The sequence below is a fragment of the Pongo pygmaeus genome, chromosome 1 (genome assembly GCF_028885625.2).
Source record: "Pongo pygmaeus isolate AG05252 chromosome 1, NHGRI_mPonPyg2-v2.0_pri, whole genome shotgun sequence".
Classification (NCBI taxonomy): domain Eukaryota; kingdom Metazoa; phylum Chordata; class Mammalia; order Primates; family Hominidae; genus Pongo; species Pongo pygmaeus.
Window position 1 is genome coordinate 122,236,179 of NC_072373.2, and position 20,074 is coordinate 122,256,252.

A 20,074-nucleotide genomic window follows, 5' to 3' on the forward strand; every position below is an offset into this window, starting at 1 on the left:
GGCATAAATGAATGTCTTAAAAATAAAATCAATATTTCATCATTTTTATAGTGTTTTATCTCTGAGACATATGCCCATTTCCCCAAAAGAGTTGTAGTTTAGAAAAAAATATCTGTAATATGTAATGTTAATCCTACGCTTTTGCAGAATAAGGGAAAGAATATTGTTAAAAATATATCTTAGCAATTGTTTCTGTTTAAAAATGAACATCCAGCAATGTCTGGATGATCTTGACTGCTAACCAGTCAAAGATTAAGGCAGAGGCAGAGCAGATGAACTGTGTGTAAGCCTAAATTTCCATGTGCATACAGTATGTGCCTATATTGGAATTTACATCAAGACAATCAATCACACTGTATTTATGAAGGCCTTTTCTCCCCTCCCTGTAGCAACGGATAACTGAAGGTTGTAAACAGAAAACTTTATAAAGATGGGATGAAAAGCATATATGCATTTTAACAGTGACGGGTTATAACATTATTCCTGTGGGTAATCCAGAATCTCTTGGGTTCAATGGGCTCAATCACACTGAAAAGAGAGCTGGGCAGAAATGCAGGGGTTCATATTCACAGCACTGTCATGCACTGTGTTCAGAATAATTGTCTCTGATATTAAAAGGCAATGGTAAAAACCTACATTCTGAACATGTTCTGTATCTGTTTTTTCCTGTGAACATGGTATTATAACCTGATATTATTACTGTAATTGTCTCTAAATAGAGCTTTTTGCTGATATTCAAGGTGACGGGTTGTTCCTGCAGAACACAACTGAATGATTCCTTACACCAACGTGAGCAATCCTGATCATATTATGGCCACCCTGACTTCTCTTTCATTAGTTGCTGATTGTACTAAATTGATGCTAAATTGGCTCGGCTGGCTCTTAAAGCCTTTAAACAGATGGCACTGATTATGTCTGTGATCTTGTCCTGGAAATCATATGGTCAAAGCCCTCATGTTTCTGGGAACCCTAACATTTTTCTTAAGAACAGTTAGGGCCTTGTAAATAAGAACCAGTTAGTTCAACTCCCTGTGATACCCATGTCAAGACAGAGGACACATTTTAATGAAATGTATGTTTTTCTTATGTTCTTTCCTGCCTTCTGCTTCACATTCTTTATTTAACAGGTCCTCTGTTTCTTCATCTTGAATTGCTGTTTGAGTTTGGAATAAATCAAACTATGATCTGCAAGCCAAATCCAGCCTGCTTCCTGTTTACAATGGCCTATGAACTAAGAATCATTTTTACCTTTTTTAAATGATTGAAACAAAATCAAAAGAAGAATACTTCTTGACACATGAAAATTACATGAAATTCAAATTTCAGCATCCATAAAAAAAGTTTTACCGGAACACAGCTACACTCTTTCATTTAAGCGTTGTCTATGGCAGTACAATAGCAGGGTTGAGTAGCTGTGACAGAGACTGTATGGCCTACAGAGCCTAAAATTGTTGCCATCTGGCCCATTACAGAAAGAATGTGCTGACCCCTGGAATAAATTATCAAAGCTTCTGTCTCCATCTGCAAAGTAAAAGTGACAAAATCCTATAAAATGCCATTGGATTAAAAATAAATATTCACTAGTAACTGGTGTGCCACTTAACAGGTATTTGAGTTGGTGGAATTATCCTCTTTAAATCTCAGTTTTGTCATCTATAAAATAAGGAAAATAATCTTCTCCTGTGGAATGAGATAATGCATACATGTTCCCGACACATACAAAGGGCTCAATAAGTAACACTTTTTATTATTTTTAAATAATAATAATTCTTTACTAGAAATAAGTCCATATGTAAACTGATAGGACCATTTGTAAGATTTCAGGATCACAGAATTTAAGACCAAGAAGGAACCTTGGAATATCCAAGCCCTCTCTAGGATTTCACAGAAGGAAATTCAAAGGTTGATGACTTGAGCAAACATTCTTTGGAGAGGTGGTGGAGTTACACCTAGAACAAGACCCTGACTTCAAATCTAGGGCTTCTTTTCACCTCACTGTGTTGACTCCTACAAATTAGTTTTCAAGAACCCTCCCATCATAGTCTACCTGTGACTCCTCTTCCCCAGAATTCTGTTCCACTGGGGGCTGAGAACTTGCCCTTGCTTAACTGAAATATTTATTCTGCAAGTTTCAAGTAGGATGGCCCTTTTGCAATTGGGCTGATTTTCACATTTAGACATTATCTTTATATATGTAGCTTTAGAAAATTTTGAGATTTTCTTCCCATATACACACTCACACATACACTCATTAGTGTGTAAGGAATGGCCCAAGGTGAAACTCCATTTATGTACTTAGGTAAGAAAAGAGCTTCACATATTGTATTACCACTTGGCCTTCTTATCATCTTATTATCAGGTAGGATCAGGCCGTTGCTTTGATTCTCAGCTACTAGCAGATAAAACTGTGCCTGCATTTTTACATGAGCACCAGCATTTCATACAGCTTTCACTATTAAGCTTCAATGGTTCTGTGGTGTGAAATTGTGGAGTTTGGGCATACATGTCCTTCTCAATATTCTCTTTAAATAAAGGGGGAAATTAACATGGATTGTCAAGTAAATATGAAAAGTTGCCATCCAGGTCAAAGTGGAGGCCCCTCTCTGAGCTGAGCACAGGATGGCTAAATAGTAGGCAAGCCTCAGAATGCCAGTGGGTGCCTGGAATTGCTGTCTGGTATGTCCACTGTCTGCATTTGCCCTAGGCTAAGCTTCAGCAATTCAGGAGCTGTGGGTTTTGAATGTATTTAGGATATGATGCTACTGTGGATTACATTCAGAACAACTCACTGCTTTCAAGCCAGCTCCATCAGTGTATCCCTTTTGTGGTTGCTCTGAATGGAGCCCTTAGTGTGTGAAGTCCTTTCCACAGCATAAGCCCTGACTCTCCATGCTCAGAGGTAGCATCAGGTCCCTGATGTTTTAGAGGTCTGTGGGCTTTTTACATTAAGAATCAAGGGAAAATAAGAGCTGCATCTGCAATGCAATGGCTATTAGCAAGACTGAGTGGTGTGGCATCTTCCTGCTGAATCAAGAGATACTTCACAACTGGGGGCAACCCTGGGGTTTGCTCATCTAGCAGACAAAATGATCCTTTTTGCCCCCAGGAGTACTACCAACTTATTTGTAATGCCTACAAATTGCCACTTTCTATCTTCTGTCTTCCTAATATTTTCCTTTTTAAATTGCCTCTGGGAGGCTCCTACTAGTTCTGTTTAAAGAGCACTTCCTTCCCACCCTTAGGAGTTGTACCATGGTAACATCAAGTGCCTTTCTCTGAGTATTTATTTTTCATCACCCTTATGTATGTAGCAAGGGAAATGATGCTGTGTTCAAGGTGCTATTGGAAACTAATGAAACTAAGGAAATTAAAAACTTGGATTCAGTGATGCCATTCATTTTATTGATGAGACCAACTTGTAGTGATAGAGATTGATAGAGATGTGAGGGCCAAATGAGGGAAATCGTATGTTTAGCAACTACAGATGCTCTGCAGCATCACAGACACATCCTTGTTTAAGTGACGTGCTGCCTGTCAATGAATTCAAAGTGTGAGGTCAATTGGTGAAATGTGAACTGGACATTTTAATGTAACACGACAAACAGGAAGAGACAGCAACTAGAAACATTGAAAAATTACAAGTTAGGTGCAAGGTATTTGTCCAGGGAGGTATAATCTTCATCTCACAGAGGCAGTTGGAAGCATCATCTTAATACCTTCATGATCACAATTCGTCAGGACTGTAGTAGTTAATCCCCTATCCCCTCCAAAAAGAAAAAAAGAAAACCTCCTGAACTATAGTAATAGAAGAGTTTGATAGGAACCAATTAATCCCTAGGATAAAAGGAGTTATTTAAGTCTCTAGTTTCTGACTTTTGGAAACCAGAAGTGAGGACTGAGAACACGGCTAGTGGGAAGTATGAGAGTCTGAGATCTGTGGGTAAAGAAAGATTAGAGTGTAGAGGACAGCCAAGTGATCAAACCGTGGTTCTTACTATAAACTGAGGTGGGCAACTTCACCATGCCTACCCTCTGCTGCATGAGTGTGGTCTGACGTTAAAACTGGAAAGTTGAAGAGGCCCTAAGGAGTTTTCACTCAACTTCTCATTTAAGCCAAAACTCTTCAGAAAGCATCGCTGATAGGAGCCTGTTCAGCTTCTATTGGAACTTCTCCAGAGTCTGGGGAAGTTGTCATTACTCAATGCACCTACTATATTCTCAGACACCTAGAAAGCGTAACTTGGAAAATGCTAAATTGAAACCCACCTCCATTATTCATGGTCCCTGTTCTATCTTCCTGAATCACGTCTACTTGTTAGCCCTCCAAACACTGGTTGACATCTGTAACATATGTTATCAAGCTGCTTCAACACTGTTTCATATGAAAAAACTTTCATCAAAGAAGGGACTCTCTTACATCACTGTCTGCAATGCTAGAATGCTCTTTCCAAGAACTGGCCCCTTGATGTGGGCTGCTCAGGACATGTTTTAGTGGGACTGTAACCTCCTTTGATCTTAGTTCAGCCTGAAATTGTTAGTTCCTTTGCCACTTATATAATATACTGTCTAAAATTGAGCTTTAATGTAAGCTAACATCTTTCCATTTTTGTCATTTGAACTATGTCAGCACAGCCCTATACTATCTGCATTTTTGCAAATTATTTAGCCTAAATTTGCAACACAGTGTAGGGACTGAAATAATGTTCATCAAAACCTCAGAAGAAAGAGCCTTTGATAGTCAAGTTGGTTAATGTAGAAGTCTTTCATTTTTTTTTAGGTAGTCTATTGGGAACAATTTATGCTTTTATTTTTAATAAAAGTGATTGTATGTGTATGTGCATATGTGCACAACCATTTTTAAAAAGGTCTAACATCCTGCCTTTTTCCCCCAGGAATATTTTGAATCTTTCTTAATGTTTGGAACAATACCTCTTAGATTTTTAATAGTGTTTGCTCCCTTATGTGACAATGCCTTCTCCATGGTATGGTACCAATAAGTGGTAGCTCCTCAGACTGCTTCTTCCACTCTTTTGGGTAAAGAAATTCTCATTAATGCAAGTAAACAATTTTACCAGAACAAACCTTTTAGCAGAACTCCTGATATTTGAATTCCCCCATTTTGGAAGATAGAATATTTAAATTTTCCAATTTTCCTCTGAACAATGTGTCCTCTAAATGGTCTAGTGGTCTACAATATGCTCTCACGATACTTTTCTTATACAGTCTTTGGTCTTGACTGAAACATATTTCACTATCTCTACCTTGTAATGCACAATGCACATCTATACCTGCTTGACATACATTACTCCTCTCGAATCCTTTTAAGTATTTCTTTTGAATATGTTTTACCATTGCATATCTTTTTCCCCAGCATGAGTTGCATTCTGTCTTTATAACACCTGCATATTTATCTCTGACATGAAACATTGACATTCTTGATTATTATTATGATAAGCACAATATAATGTGTTCTCAAAGATGTCTACATCCTAATCCCCAGAACCTCTTACCTCACTTGGCAAAAGAGACTTTATAGATGTGATTAAATTAGAGATCTTGAAAAGGAGAGATTATCCTGGATTACATGTGTGGGCCCAATCTATTCACGTGGTTCCTTAAAAATGGAAAGCCTTTCCCACTTGTGCTTAGAGAAGGATGTGATCTGTCTCCCCCTTGCTATGTGTACTTTGCTTTTTATTTCCCACAGCTCTAGTATCTTCCAAAATCATAACATTTAACTGATATCACCAAATCTTCTGACTTTCACTTAAATAAGCAGACTGTGAATTCTTCTGAAAGTACCATTAGTATTCACACAAGTTAACAATTGGTGGCTTTAATAAACCCTGCAGCATATTCCCATGTGTCTTACATACATCCTCCAGGAAGACAAACATATCTCCTCACCAGTCACATTAGTTCTACAAGTGGCTATTTCTACTCTCCCAAACTGAAAAGTCATAGATCTCCTTTATGTCCAGTTACTTTGGCGCTGACAACAACTATTTAGTTACTTCCCAATACATGTTAACCCTTCATGTTTTCTATAAAGCATAGAATGCTGCTTCCTATGTAGAAGGCTCAATTTTATTCTCTGGAACCCAGCTATTGACTCTTCTCTGGTTTCAAAAGGATCATTTAAAACTTTTTTTCTCTTTCTTTCCAATGTCTCATTTTTCTATTGGGCAACCTCAACACTAATTTTGACTCTGCCAGGCCTCCTTGAAATCTTATTATTTCTGTTTTCTTTCCTAGCTTATTTGTTCTATGCTGTCTAAAGACCATTCGTTCTAGTGGTTTAGAAGTGTTTCACCTTTTAATTCAGAAAGACTTGGCTACATTTACACAGTTCATAATTGGTGGCCTCTCAAGCAGAAAGTTTGCTGATGAGCCTGGAGTTTTTAAAATGTCCCCAGCTCAAACCCCATAATTGCTTTGGGGTCAGTTTTGCTTCACTCTCTTGAATCAGTCTTGTCTCTAACCAGGAGGCTTTTTAGAAGCTACCAGGTCAACAGTTTGATTCCTCAATGGTGGCCAAACAAGTTCTGCAGTAACATTGCACGAAAGCTTTTGAACATGGATTCTTGCTTAGTTCTGTGGCATATCAACATGTGCTTGGAAGTAGTAATAATAATTGAGCACTTACTATGTACTATGAGGTCCACATTCATTATTTTATTTGAACCTTCACAATTACTATATGTGTTAGGTCATATTATTACCCCATTTTAGATGAAACACCAGGCTTAGACAGTCCAAGTAATTTCCTCTTAGTCTTGCAGGTCATAAGAAGTGGAGATGGGATTCAGACCCCGGTCTCTATGAATCCAGAGTCTACTCAAAGAGCATACTCACTGTTTCGATTCACAGAATATAGGCAACAGTGTCAATTACTGAATCCCTTTTTTAAATCTTCTGTTCCCAAACACAAGTCCTTTTGGACCACAATTCCACATGGCTCCTTTTGACAATCCTGTGGGAGGACTGGAACCTTCGACCTGGATCCCTTGGACTCTTCCTGATACCTCCTACTGCCTCCCTGGCAGTGCCTACCTAAATGCCTGCTTACTCTCAGCTCATCACTGCAACTCCACTGTCAGCCCTACTCTCCCACTGGTTTTCTGCTTGGCATTGATTTCATGTTGCCACGTTAATAGCTCCTCCACTAATACTGTGGCCAAATCCAAGGATGGGTTCAACTCAGGGCAAGTGGAAGTCGGGGCGAGCAGTGGGAGAGGGGAAAGGGAGACAAGGATGCACCAAGGGGCATTTTTGAGTGCATTCATGTGTGTGAGGACAGGAGCAAAATGAAAAAGAATATTTATCAACCTTCCAGCACCAACTAATCAGAATGTACATTAACTGTAATCCTGGAGCAGGTGCTAGTGGCATGCTACTGTGACACGTGTTACCCCGTTATTGCTGATCCTTGGTGACAGCCCAAGAGATCCCAGGGGAAGGCACTTCAGGATCTTGGTGAAGTAGCCATTTACTAACTGACAGAAGAATTTCTATATTTTAACATAGAATACCAGCCCTATGTGGGTGAGTCTAAGAGAAGGAAGAAAGATTTCAGACTGAGAAAAATCTCCTGTGTTCTCAAAGGTGTGTTTGGATGATGTTAAATTTATATATCAAATCTAATTTCAACACATTCCATTCCTTTCTTTACTTAGTAGCTAGAATAATCTTTTTAAAAACAAATCTGTTCCTTTCATTTCTCTGCTTAAAACCATATGATGTATCCCATATCTTCTCCATATGATGATTCCTATTTTCCTGCCTGACAACATAAAATGTCTTAGCTTGGGATTCATGAAACCACATGATCTAGTCCCTGGATGCTGTTTAACATCTTCCCTTACTCCCAACACATGTGCATGCTCACACACACACACACACACACACACACAAATTCTGGAACACAGTGTGTTAGCTCAATCACCTTTACCCAAGATTCCTATCCTGGAAAGCTCCACTGATCCTTTAGTGCTTAACTACATGTCACTTTTCTGGGAAGACTTACTCCCCATGTTGGACTTCACTAACAAATAACATGTACCTTCCTCTTATTGAGCTCTGATTACCTTCTATCGTAATTGTTGGGACTCTCACTTGGATGTGGACTCCATGTCCACATGTCCACAGTAGCTCTCTCTTTTCATCCTTCTGTGCCCTACCATTAGCCCAGTGCCTAAGTCATGGTAGGTACTCAATACATACTCAAAAGAATAAATGCATGTCCTCTCATCATCTCAGTGATCCACCTAAGAAGTATGTGAGGTTCTGGAACTGAGGCACAGAGGGTTTTATGATTTGTATGTGGCAGGGTGAGGCTTAAATTCAGTCTTTTGATTCCAGAAGGGAAAAGTTGGTGGCAACACCATATTTTTTATAATACTCCAATAATGAATATAGAAAAATTGGGTTAGGTCCTTTTTGAGATGCTTTTTCCCAAAGCAGGATTGATTTATTTTCCTCTCCCAAGTCTTACCCTGAGTACACTCCAGCAACCAATTCTTTAGGTCCTGCTTCCTCAGGAGCTTTATATGAGATCTTCTCTTTGAGAAGTGTGTCTTAATTACAAAGTCTCCTTATTCTTTATGCCTTGAGTCTTGGTGCTGGTTTTGATTTTTCCTCTGCCTATTCTCCTTCTCTTCTCCTGACTGTTGGCCTGCTCTAGGCCTTGAGGTCTAGCTGTGCCATGATTGATAGCTTCACTCTGAACCCTGACACTTCACATGGTTGCTGGGATCCACCAACTCTCCCAGGCACTAAGGACTAGCACTTTCTGGAAAACAACAGCATGCAAGACTTTTAAACCATGGCTTTATCTAGACCTTATATGCAGGTGTGAGGCCTGACTTCTGACTATTTGACTGTCTTTCAGTGTTCCTCTCCAGCAAGGCTGGAGACCTCAGTCCCCAGTTCTTGGATTCCATTCTAACCTTGGCCTGCTCAATGCCAAAATTTCAACTTATTGCCAGAGCTCATTGCTGCCCATGGCATTTCACTTTGGATTTCCATTACTTAGAAGTGTGGCTGCCAGATAACTATGTATTCCATAAGTAACAGATAGAACTTTCTATAATTTTGTATAGAAATTGGATCTACACAGTTATTATTATAGAATTCATCATACAGAATTTATTTTATAGATATAAAAGTTGCTATTACTACTGTATTATATAAATAATATATAGTTTTCTATAGAAATTGGCTTTAGATGTTAGCTGCATGCTGACATTTGTTTCAAGTGAAAAGTAAGCAAAAATAACTCTAGGGCTGTGCTGTCCAATATGGTAGACACATGTGGCTATTAAGCCTTACAATATGGCCACCCTTAACTGACATTTTCTGCAAGTATAAAATGCACATCTGACTTCAAAGACAATAAAAAAAATGAAAAATATAGCCTTAATAATTTTGATATTAGTTATATGTTGAAATAATAGTATCTTATCTAATTTGAGCTAAATATGTTATTAAAATTAATTTCTCTTATTTCTTTTTACTTTTTTAATGTGGAAAGCAAAAGCGTCTTAAATTACATATGTGGCTTGCTTGATTTTCTGTTGGACCACACTGCTACACAGGATATGTCTTGTGGTTCTTTAATACTAGCAAAATACCTGTCTATAGATAAAATGGAAAGTTAGTTCGGAATTCAAAAGCAGAAAAGGTTATAAAAGACAGAAGGAACCTTCTGCCTTGATTTTAAAATTCATGTTCCTTGTACACACTGACATGCCACCTGCCTTGACAAGCTTTGAAGACCTGGTAATCTCAAGAGAAATGAGGCTGAACCAAATGGCATTTGTCCACAGCTCCCCGCATAGTGCCTAACCTCAGAGGCTTGAAATCAATATTGATTTTTGCCATTTATTTTACCCCACGTTTAAATATTCCTTCGATTTATTCCCTTTAGGTTTTTGGTTAAGATTCAGTGATGGGTGTGATAGCAAGGGTAGTAATAAGTTATGCAGATATCATTTAATTTATGAACTCTGGAGCTCCAGGGTAGCTTTCAGTTCAAGAAATGTATTAACCACATGCACATCACCCTTCATTCTGCGGTGAAGATTTCCACGCTGGGTCCCTATTGTGCCACTTAATTTATGGTCTGGCCAGGTATATGGATCTCCATACAATATTTCAATATAAGTTGCTCCAGCTAACTGAGGGGATGAAGATGGGCTTCAAAAAAGCCAGCTGGACAGCTGATGGATTGCTCTTCCATACATCGGCTGCAGCATTAAGTAGCTTTTAAAACTTGTCAGCGGTTTGGATATTTTTCTGCTCTGAGAAGCTGCACGCACCAGCCTAGCCAAGCAGAAATCAGCCATGCTGCAGCAGGCAGAGGGCAGCTCCCAGAGTTACTTACGTTGACAGCCGTAGTGCCAGGAATTTCCCGGCAGACACTCATCACACTTAGGCCCTGTTGTTCCAGTCTTACACTCACAAAATCCTGAGCCATTACAACGATCATGGATTGAGCCCAAAGGGTTACAATAACACTCTGTAGAAACAAGACAACACACAGGCTGGAGACAAGTCTGCATGGCTTATAGGTTATCAACACAGGAGCGTCACGTACTTAAATGCATCACTTACTTGAAGAAAGATGTCCATTAATGAAATGCTTCGGCAAATATGGCTATTTTACAACCATTTATTTATTTGCTTAGCCTTCCATGATATCATTTTTATGATATGGGAGGAATGAACTGAAAACTTCCAAGGAAATAAGACACACTTTTCACTGGTAACAGATCGTAATGGAGATTCCATTTGTTAGGATATTTTTAGATGGTTTAATAAACACCATGAGAAGTTTGTATATCAAGGATAAATCAATATACCATCAGTGTAAAGTGTGTTTTAAGTTATTCAAATGGGCTTAGCCATTGCACTCAATATTTGAGAACTGCTGAACATTTTAAAAGTACAATATGAATGCACTTAGCTCATTCAAAGGTAGTTTTACTTCATGAATTGGGACAGTATCTTAACTTATTCATGTATATACCACTTTGTGATAAGCCTTTAGATGTTGTATTTGCTAGGCATATTAATGCAGCTTTTATGCAGCCCAGATTAACAATCATGAAAGAAAAATAAACTTTGTAATCCCAAATAATTTTCAATATAGTTATAATTTAAGATGTATATTTTTCATTATAATGTCTGCTGGCAGGACAATACAGCTTTGCACAGTAAAAGGTGAATAGAGTGTTTTCTTGATTCCTCACACATTCTTATATAGGATATTTTTACTTCTGAAGCTCTATTTTGCTTAAAGCTTGAACCAGAAATGGATATCCTTTAGGCTTCTATTAGCTGGAAAGATAGTGCAGGTAGCTGGCAGCTTTTGGGTACTGTGAGCTAAAGTTCCTTTCCTCATTACTCTTCTAATAATTTTGGGGAAGTTATTGTGCCTCTCAGTTTCCATTATTTAAAAATGGGTACATTAAGCAGTTCCCTCACTAAAAACCAAATAAAACTATACCATCCAACTAACCAAGAGAAGTCTTGAAAATTTAGTTTAATATAATCAAGTTTAGCATATTAGATTCGCTATGGGGATTCAGGGTTTAGCCTTACAGATGGATCCAGGGGTTTGACTCTAAGTTTGTGTCACAGACACTAATTAGATAGTCTTCAAATAAAAGTGGAGTACCTTAGAATTATGATTTATTTTATGCTAATTAAGTCAGGTTTCGAGTTCAGCATTCTTATAAAACATATTTATATGATGAATAGTCAAATATGTAGGTAAAAATAAAACTTAAAAACTCAAAAATGCTCTCTCCTTGCCTGGCTTAGTTTGTACTTAACAACTAGAGTTTTATTTTAAATTAACATTTTCTATTTTAATATGCGTGTGTATATGGAAGCTGATTAAAAATATTTTAAAATACTAATTTTGTGAAAGCTTTTAATGTTTGTCTGCACGTAGGCGCATTATAAATTTGTACCTATATCAAAACTGTAATTTTCTTTTTACTGTTTAAAGTGTGTAAGTTGACAATAAATCACCAACATTTTGTAAGCCAGTAAGCAGAGTTACATCTGGCTAACATGAATTCACACACTCCTCCAGTCAATTAGCCCATGACCGTTAATTAATATAAGATTTTAGAGGCAAAAAATGTAAACAAAATTAAACAAAACAGTAGAACATTTAAACCATAATATATCCCAGTCATTGTCATAGGAAAATGTGGGTAAGTGTAATGTTTTGCAGTCATGAAAATAAAGGACAAGAAGGGGTGTGGCCTTCCCTTCACCTTATGTAACAAATAATTCAGTTTTTTAAAAGTATCATTTATGGAATGATGGTCAATGGTGGATGTTGGAGTAATGCAAAGAGTCTTGGAGGATCATATTTTATTCCATGAAATTAGGAAGAACACGCAAGACTGTTAGATTACAAAGCAAGATAAAATACCTGGCGGTGGGGGCTTCATTTAAAAGTTATACTAGAATTGATTTACAGGTATTAAAAGTGTCTTATGTTCCCCTTATTCTATTTAAGGTACCTCTGATTACCCAATCATGGGTTTCAAAGGGGAATTAAAAATAATACATCATAATTTTAAGAAATGCTTAGCAGCAGCTGCTGAACTCTGTTTCATTGTGATGCAAAGCTTGTCAGCAGGATTATTAACAGTGATTACCCAGGGTCACAAACCATATATCCTCTAGCTTCCTGCTTAATGCTCAAGTTTACACGAAACAGAAGCATGCAAGGATGTCATCTTCATGTAACTGCTGCGTCATTACAGGGTAATTACATGTATCTTTGGAGACATGGCTGTGTTTGGAATTTGTACAAAAAGTGGGCAAATTCACCAGTAATTACAAAGCAGCAATCACTGTGGCAACATGGAATAGCCTGCTGCATTTTATATTTGCCATAATATAAAATGATGCAAGTATTTTACAACATCTATTTCATCACACAGAGCCTACATTTTGTCAGATATGAGTTGTTCCTTTACAGCAAGGTGGTGAATTTTATTGTCAGTTGTTAAAGAATTGGCAAAGTGTTTTTTTTTTATTTTTAATGTAGATAAGACTTAGATGAAGTTCAAAGTTTCCAAGATTAGTGCCTTATTCTGTGAAAGCGAATGGGGTAAGTATCCCTTCATTTTCATTAGTGCTTTCTATACAAAATGGTATTAAAATTAACTCTCAATTACTTGTGATGTATCCTTTTGAATTTAATAGTCCTGCCTCAAGCCCTTTAGGAATCTTAATTGTGGAAAATAGCAAATAGGTTCATGCTGTCTCATAGGGCAAACCTTAGCAATGGAGCCACAGGCTTCCAACGGCCCTGAGAGGGCAAACTCCAGCCTTGTGCACAGGCAGCCCCGGTATCACTGCCCTCCACGCCTCAAGCAGGGTAAGTGAAATCTACAGCTTTTTAAGGAAATTGTTATTAACTCATTGTGTGCATATAAGCACTACAGATAAAAGATAGACCTTAGTACCTATCAGCTAGCCAAATTTTTCAATTCATTCTTTAAACACAATTTTCTCCTTTAGAAAAGGGCAATAATTTAAGAAATTATGGTGGGTGAGGGAATAATCTAGCTAATATTACTTTTTATTTTATTTTATTTTTTGAGATGAAGTCTCGCTCTGTAGCCCAGGCTGGAGTGCAGTGGCGCTATTCTCTCAGCTCACTGCAACCTCCATCTCTCGAGTTCAAATGATTCTCCTGCCTCAGCCTTCTGAGTAGCTGGGATTACAGGCACAGGCCACCACGCTCAGCTAATTTTTTATTTCTTTCAGTAGAGATGTGGTTTCACCATGTTGGCCAGGCTGGTCTCAAACTCCTGACCTTAAGTGATCCACCTGCCCGGGCCTTCTAAAGTGCTGGGATTACAGGCGTTAGCCATTGCACCTGGCCTAATGTAGCTAACTTTAATAGTACCTAAGAATGCACCCCTTTGTGTTCACCAAGTACTTCGCTTGGTTTCAAGTACAAAATACTAAGTAGAAACAGGTTTACCTCAATAAAATGGAATTTTCCAAAAGTTTATAATTTTAATTAAAAAACTTTCTAGAAATGGAGAAGAAAACTCTTCTTGATTTTTAAAAGTAAAAATAAATACAAAATTGATATTATTTTTCATATTTCTTCTGTAGTTTATGTGATTTAAAAGACTGACACTGAATGGACTGTTTTCTAGTCTGTGGATAATCAAATATGGATTTACAACTGAACTATACCTTTTAAAACTGGATAGAAAGAAGCAGATGTGGAGTTCACAGTTTACTTCAGAACTGGAAAAAAGGCCAAACTTCATAATAATAAAATACTCTGAATAAAATATATTGTGATGTTAAGTTACCTGATAAGAGAAATTTTATGGAATAAAATATTTCCTTTTAAGGACTTTTTAAGATTGATTTAAAATCATATTAAATATTATAAAACATTTTAATCTTATGCATTTTGTAAAAATGGTTAGGTTTTTTATCCTGTGTTCCTATTTATTTTAGCTTTCTGTTGTTTACCTATCTATAGCATGACATTTATATATTTTTATAAATGACATTCAGTAAAATGTACTCTGCATTCAAAATTCAGACAACTACATGTCTTTTGGTTTTTATTAATATCCTCAAATCTTTGTAACCCCAGTGTTATGAAGACAATTGAACTTCTGCTCATAAACTCAGAGTGGAATTGCTGCTGTCATCCAAAACGCATACCATAAGTAAAAGTCTGACAAGCTTAGCTTTGCTAATTGTGTCAGTGGTTGAAAGTGTTTAAGCTTTGAAGTCAGAAACCCTTTGCTGTAAGATTTGGGTCAATCTGCCTTACTTTTCTCAATGACAAGATAGGGGAAACAATTAGTGTAATACTTACCCCACTGTTTTGTTAATGAGGATTAAGTAAAAACAAAACAAGACATCTGCAAGCCAGTTCACAGTTGACCAAGTGTTTCCTGTGTATCCCACTTGATCTTCATCTGACTAGAAGGCTCAAATGACTTACCTATGGCACACGGCCATGAGATAGCAAACGGAAATTTGAGCCTAGCTTTCTGAACTCTAAGTCCAGTACTTTCTCTCATAATTGACACATAATAAATAAGGAGATGCTTTGAAATATAGAAAGTACTGTAGACACCAACACTATTACATATACTTGGCCCAGTTTGATTAAAAACAACTCTACAGCTTTTTTTTGTGACACTTGGATCTTGACGATCCAATCAGAGGACAATGATCACAGAAATACGGATTGGATTTCTTTTCTTGATAAAAAGATTGCTTGTCATTATTCAGCTTGTGTATCTTATTGAACGTACCTCAATGTGAAAAAGTCTACCTTTAAAACCGGGTGCCTATATAGCTACCTACTGGTGTGGTAATGGCTACACATACAGTTTTCAGCATTTCAAATATATGCATTGCTTCAGCGTGAATTATGAAGTGAAATTCCATTTATTGTTTCTTATTTTTCCATTGGCACCCCCACATTCTTAAAGACAGGTTTTACTATGTAAAAGTTAGGAGATTTTCTGGGTGGGAAAGGTGCCTGGTCCTCCCTAGGTGCCAAGAGCAGTAGTCATTGGTGGGGAGGGAAGGGAAAGTGCTCAGGGGCCTCTGTGGATGCAGTTTCCCAGGGATAAGATAATTAATTGCCTAGAATACTTTTGAGAAATTACTCCTCCTTTTTGGGAGCTGTAGGAAAATTCTATAAATGGAATTTCATTGCTATGGATGAAGAAGTCAGACAAACTTTTACATTTCCAGTTGCTAGTCATTTTCAATTTCAAATAGCAACATTTTCAATCTATCAATACTCGTTGATCACAATTATATGCAAGAATCTGTACCCCAATTTTTCATATCCATAATTAAATCCCATATAATGAGTTTCTATTTTGAAAGTTGAATGTATAACTTAAGGCTATAAGATCAGTTCAGAATCATCAGGTTTTAAAATTTCATACAAAAACAAAAAACGGGAAGAAAGAAAATTCTTAATTTCTTTAACATGATTTCTGAGATCATCATATTTAAAGCAACAACATAAGGGTTCAAAGTATATCCCCCAACTATGATTTCAACCAATACAAGTGAAATCACAAGTGAAATCTACCATAGGATATTTGCTCCATTGAGAAAGTTCATTCTGGCTCAACCGTGGTGCACATCGCCAGCCTCTCCACCCTAAATATCTCCCCGTAGCTCAAAAGGCACAGAAGAATAGCTGAAATTGTAATGGAACTGACCTATGCACACATTCTCATCGTCCAGTTGTGCAGAAGCATTTCTGAAGTAGCCCAGCCTGCATAACTCACAGTGCTGCCCTCTAGTGTTGTGTTTACAGCTCACGCAAATGACTGTATTTAGCAGATCGATATAACTGCATCGATTGGAGTGGCCGAAGCATTCACAATCTTGCAAGGAAGAACAGAAATGTATACAGAGTGTATACAGCAGCAGAGTAATAGCATACTACATGCTTGGGTAAAATGAGGGATGGAGAAAAGACGGTGGAATGGCATTACATATATGTGATTCAACACAACACATGGTGGCAACAGGTGGTTGTGACTGGCATGGAAATAGCATCTGTTTCAAGCAGGATAGAAAGGTCGGACATTCGGAACAAGACTGAAGATTGTTAATTCTTGGCAGACAAGATGAACAGAAGCATTTGCAGGTGTACACCTTTTAAAATTTGGGAAGCCTCAGTTTCTAGTGATGAAAAAGTCTATTTTTATTTTTATTTTTTGCAGATGGAGAATTTTAGTGTCTTTGCACTATTTCCCTTGTTTTCTCTTCATCTTTTCAGCCTTAAAAAAAGTGAGAGAGGGTTGTGTGAGCATTGAGAGTCTGAGTACCATCAACATGGCTCCTTTAGCTCTCTGACATCATGCCAAGACAGCAACTCAGTTGGGGTTTCATATACATCATGGCAAATTTAATAGAGTTCTAGAAAACTAAACAATTCTTTATTTTTGTTTTTCCCCAATGCTAAGAGAAGATGGCTTTCTTAAGCCTTTCTTCAGACCAAATCTCTATGCATATGTGTGAGAGAAGACAAAGAAAGCAGGGAGATAATTTGTGTGAAAAAGTGCTCTTAAGATTTCCTCCTTTTCTCTCAAGTTTCAAGAATAGTTTGCTACAAAAGAAGAATTAGGTAGCTACTGCAACCCCACCTTTCTCTTCCTTGGTTTCTCTAAAATGTTAGAGGTGTCTCTGAGGCTTAGGAGTGATGGTGGTAATGACTAGACAGGGAGATGAAGAAGAGCATGAGAGTAGCTGGGGAAGGGTGGAGGGTGACTAGATTTCTTCTTTCTTGCATCTCATCTAGAGCAAGAAGTTGTAAATCCAATTCAACCTTTTTAAAATAAATGATAATGACAAAGTCTCTGTTGGTAGAAATAATTATCACAGAAGTGTGAGTGGTAACTAGGTGGGGTATCTCTTTTGTCTTCTTGGAATATGAGGGTAGGCCTAGTTGGACATTTATAAGGAAGGTCAGCCAGGATACTGCAAATTTTGTTTGTTTAAAAATATTTCTTGCATCAATATCAATCTCGCTTTTATCCCACTAGAAAGCCAAGCACAGTCATTATTTGAACACTTTCATTCATTCTTTCATTCATTCATTCAGTAAATATTTTTATTGAGTTGGTCTACCTATGTGTCAAGAACTTGGCTAGGTGTTGAGTTACTATTTTGGCCTATATAAAATTTTTCAAGTATTATATTTTGATGACCAGAGTAAAAATGAGTAAGTGTTGTCAAGTAAATAATAATAAGAGGTGGCTAACTTTTAAACTTTAAAAAAAATTAATATGCTACCACTCATCAGAAAAGTTCATATTCTGGAAGCTGAGAACAAGGTCCTGATGGAACGAAATCAAATTTGGATAGAAGCAGAGGAGGATACTGGAAATGGTGAAGAGTAGAAGATAACCAGAAACAGTGTCAGCAACTTTGGGACCCCAGTTGCTAAAAGAGAGGCAAGAAGAAAGGGGGGATCCTGAAGCCAAGGCCCTTCCTTTATTTGAGGTGAGCTGTATCACCATGTGTATGTGCGCAGGGAGAGAAGGGTGAGTGTGAGGACAGGAAGAAGTCAGAGGGGAGGCGAGTATGGAGGAGAGGGAGAGTACTGGGAGACGGTGGCCTTGAGACTCCAACGTAGGAGACAGTGTAAGAAAATATCCACATAAATTTAGTAGTAAAGGCATGCCAAGTTAATAATAATACTACCAGCAATAATCATAGAGTTACAGATTACTAAATTAAAATCTCTTGTAAAACAACAAGCATTTCCCACCAATCCTCTGTACCGCTCTGAGTTACGCGTTGTTTATACTGGCATTACTGACTCCTGAGGAAGTCAGAAAGGCTTCTAGAGCCTTCTCTGTTTGAGAGTTTGAAATCAAGACAATCTTTCAGGACTACAGCCTTTTGAGAGCAGTGGTTGAAGGAAGGAAACCCAATTCTCAAACCTAATTGCTTCCCAAGGACTTCTTGAGAACTGCCTGGAATTCCTGAGGAGGGGCAATAAGAGCCCTGCTCCTGGGTCCCCTCCTCTGGAAGAGGTCTCTTATTGGCTGTCCTTCTTCAGGTTCCCTAACCCGGGTTGGTTCTTGTTACATCTAATTTAATTAACAGAGCTTTGTTCAAAAGTATCTTTTATGTTCAAAAATTCATCTAGGAGATTTCTACAGCTACATAGAAGCTTGTTGCCTGGAAGCTTATTTAGTAAATAAGACAACATATGCTCAGATAACCAGAAAAAAATAGTATGTGCAGAGAAAAAAACAGTGACACAAAGCAATCTAAGTAGAAGGAGAACTTCATTTAACATGAGGGGAATTAGAAAAAATGTCCTACAGGATGCACACTCTGAATCTTCCTTAGGGCATGTAGAGTTTATTAAAACAAAACAAAATAGGAGGGAATGAGCATTTTAGGTGAAAGGAATAGAGTAAAGAGTGGGAAAAGGTATGAAGCTGGGGAAATGTAGAGAATAAGGCTAGTGACTTTTCATAGTATGGTTCCTTTGTGGGTACCTAAAGGATTCTGTAGAGTCTGCCCAACGGCCAGAACTACATGCTTTAATCTACCTGACAAAGCTTTATCTGAGTAAGAAAACCAAATCTGTAAGATACCCAAGTTCAACAGTTTAAGACCCATTCCATGAATCTCTATAAAAATGTTAAATGTGATATTATCACTACTATTATCAGAATTTAATGAATAGTACACATTTCTCTGGGGACATTAACTATTTATGGGTCTTGTTTAAAAACTAATTTATTAATTTTGAAAGGAAATGATAAATAATTGTATAAGAAACCATATTCAGCTAAACATACAATAGTATAAATTTATTTCAAATGATAATTGGATACTTTAAATGTTTTATAATGTAGAAAATGGCTAATAATAACTTGATTCTTTTAAGACTTCTAGTACTCTTCTGAGACTTTGATAAAGCTGTCATCTCTGGCCATAATATATTTGAGAATATAAAATAAGAAACAGATCTTTGAAAGTGATTTGAAAAACATGAGAGTATTATATAAAGGCAAAGTATTTCAAATATGACTCTTAAACTGCTATATTATTTTTTGGTGTTCTGTTAATTTCCTACTTTTTAATACCTGGTCTTTCCACACAGGCACAGAACCTATTAAGATACAGCTTGAGGTGCATTATCCTACTAAGTTTCTGAAGGGATGATATTAATAGTTTAATAATGATTTGATTCTTCAAATCACTGACCTCCCATGACCTCCCATTTCTTCTTATATAGTATCCATAGTCCAATCCTTATAATCACTTCCTTTTATATACTCCTTTGGCCTTCCACCCTCCAATTATAAGGAAATCTTGATCCCAGTTAAAAGTTGATGCTGGTTAAATTCAGCTCTCCAGGAAGTCCTAGCCAGAGCTATCAGGCAAGAGAAAGAAATAAAAGGCATTCAAATTGGAAAAGAGGAAATTAAATTATCTCTGTTTGCTGACAACATGATCATATACCTAGAAAAGCCTAAAGATCCTGTAGGAGAATCCTAGACTG

At 37.3% G+C, this 20,074-nt stretch overlaps 1 protein-coding gene across 14 annotated transcripts in view; it reads right to left on the reverse strand.

The window, feature by feature from the left end:
- The window catches only part of NTNG1 (netrin G1), a 365,560-nt gene that overhangs the window by 34,680 nt on the left and 310,806 nt on the right, over positions 1-20,074 (reverse strand). For 5 of the 14 annotated variants that reach the window (XM_063652355.1, XM_054442095.2, XM_063652359.1 and 2 more), the window contains one exon: positions 10,385-10,519. The exons of 5 other annotated variants lie outside the window; for them this stretch is intronic. In XM_063652355.1, the coding sequence (XP_063508425.1) occupies positions 10,385-10,519 (135 nt within the window). Of the gene's footprint in view, positions 1-10,384; positions 10,520-16,259; positions 16,428-20,074 lie in introns of all 14 variants that reach the window. 4 more of the 14 variants (XM_063652350.1, XM_054442081.2, XM_054442147.2 and 1 more) reach the window with 1 other exon arrangement.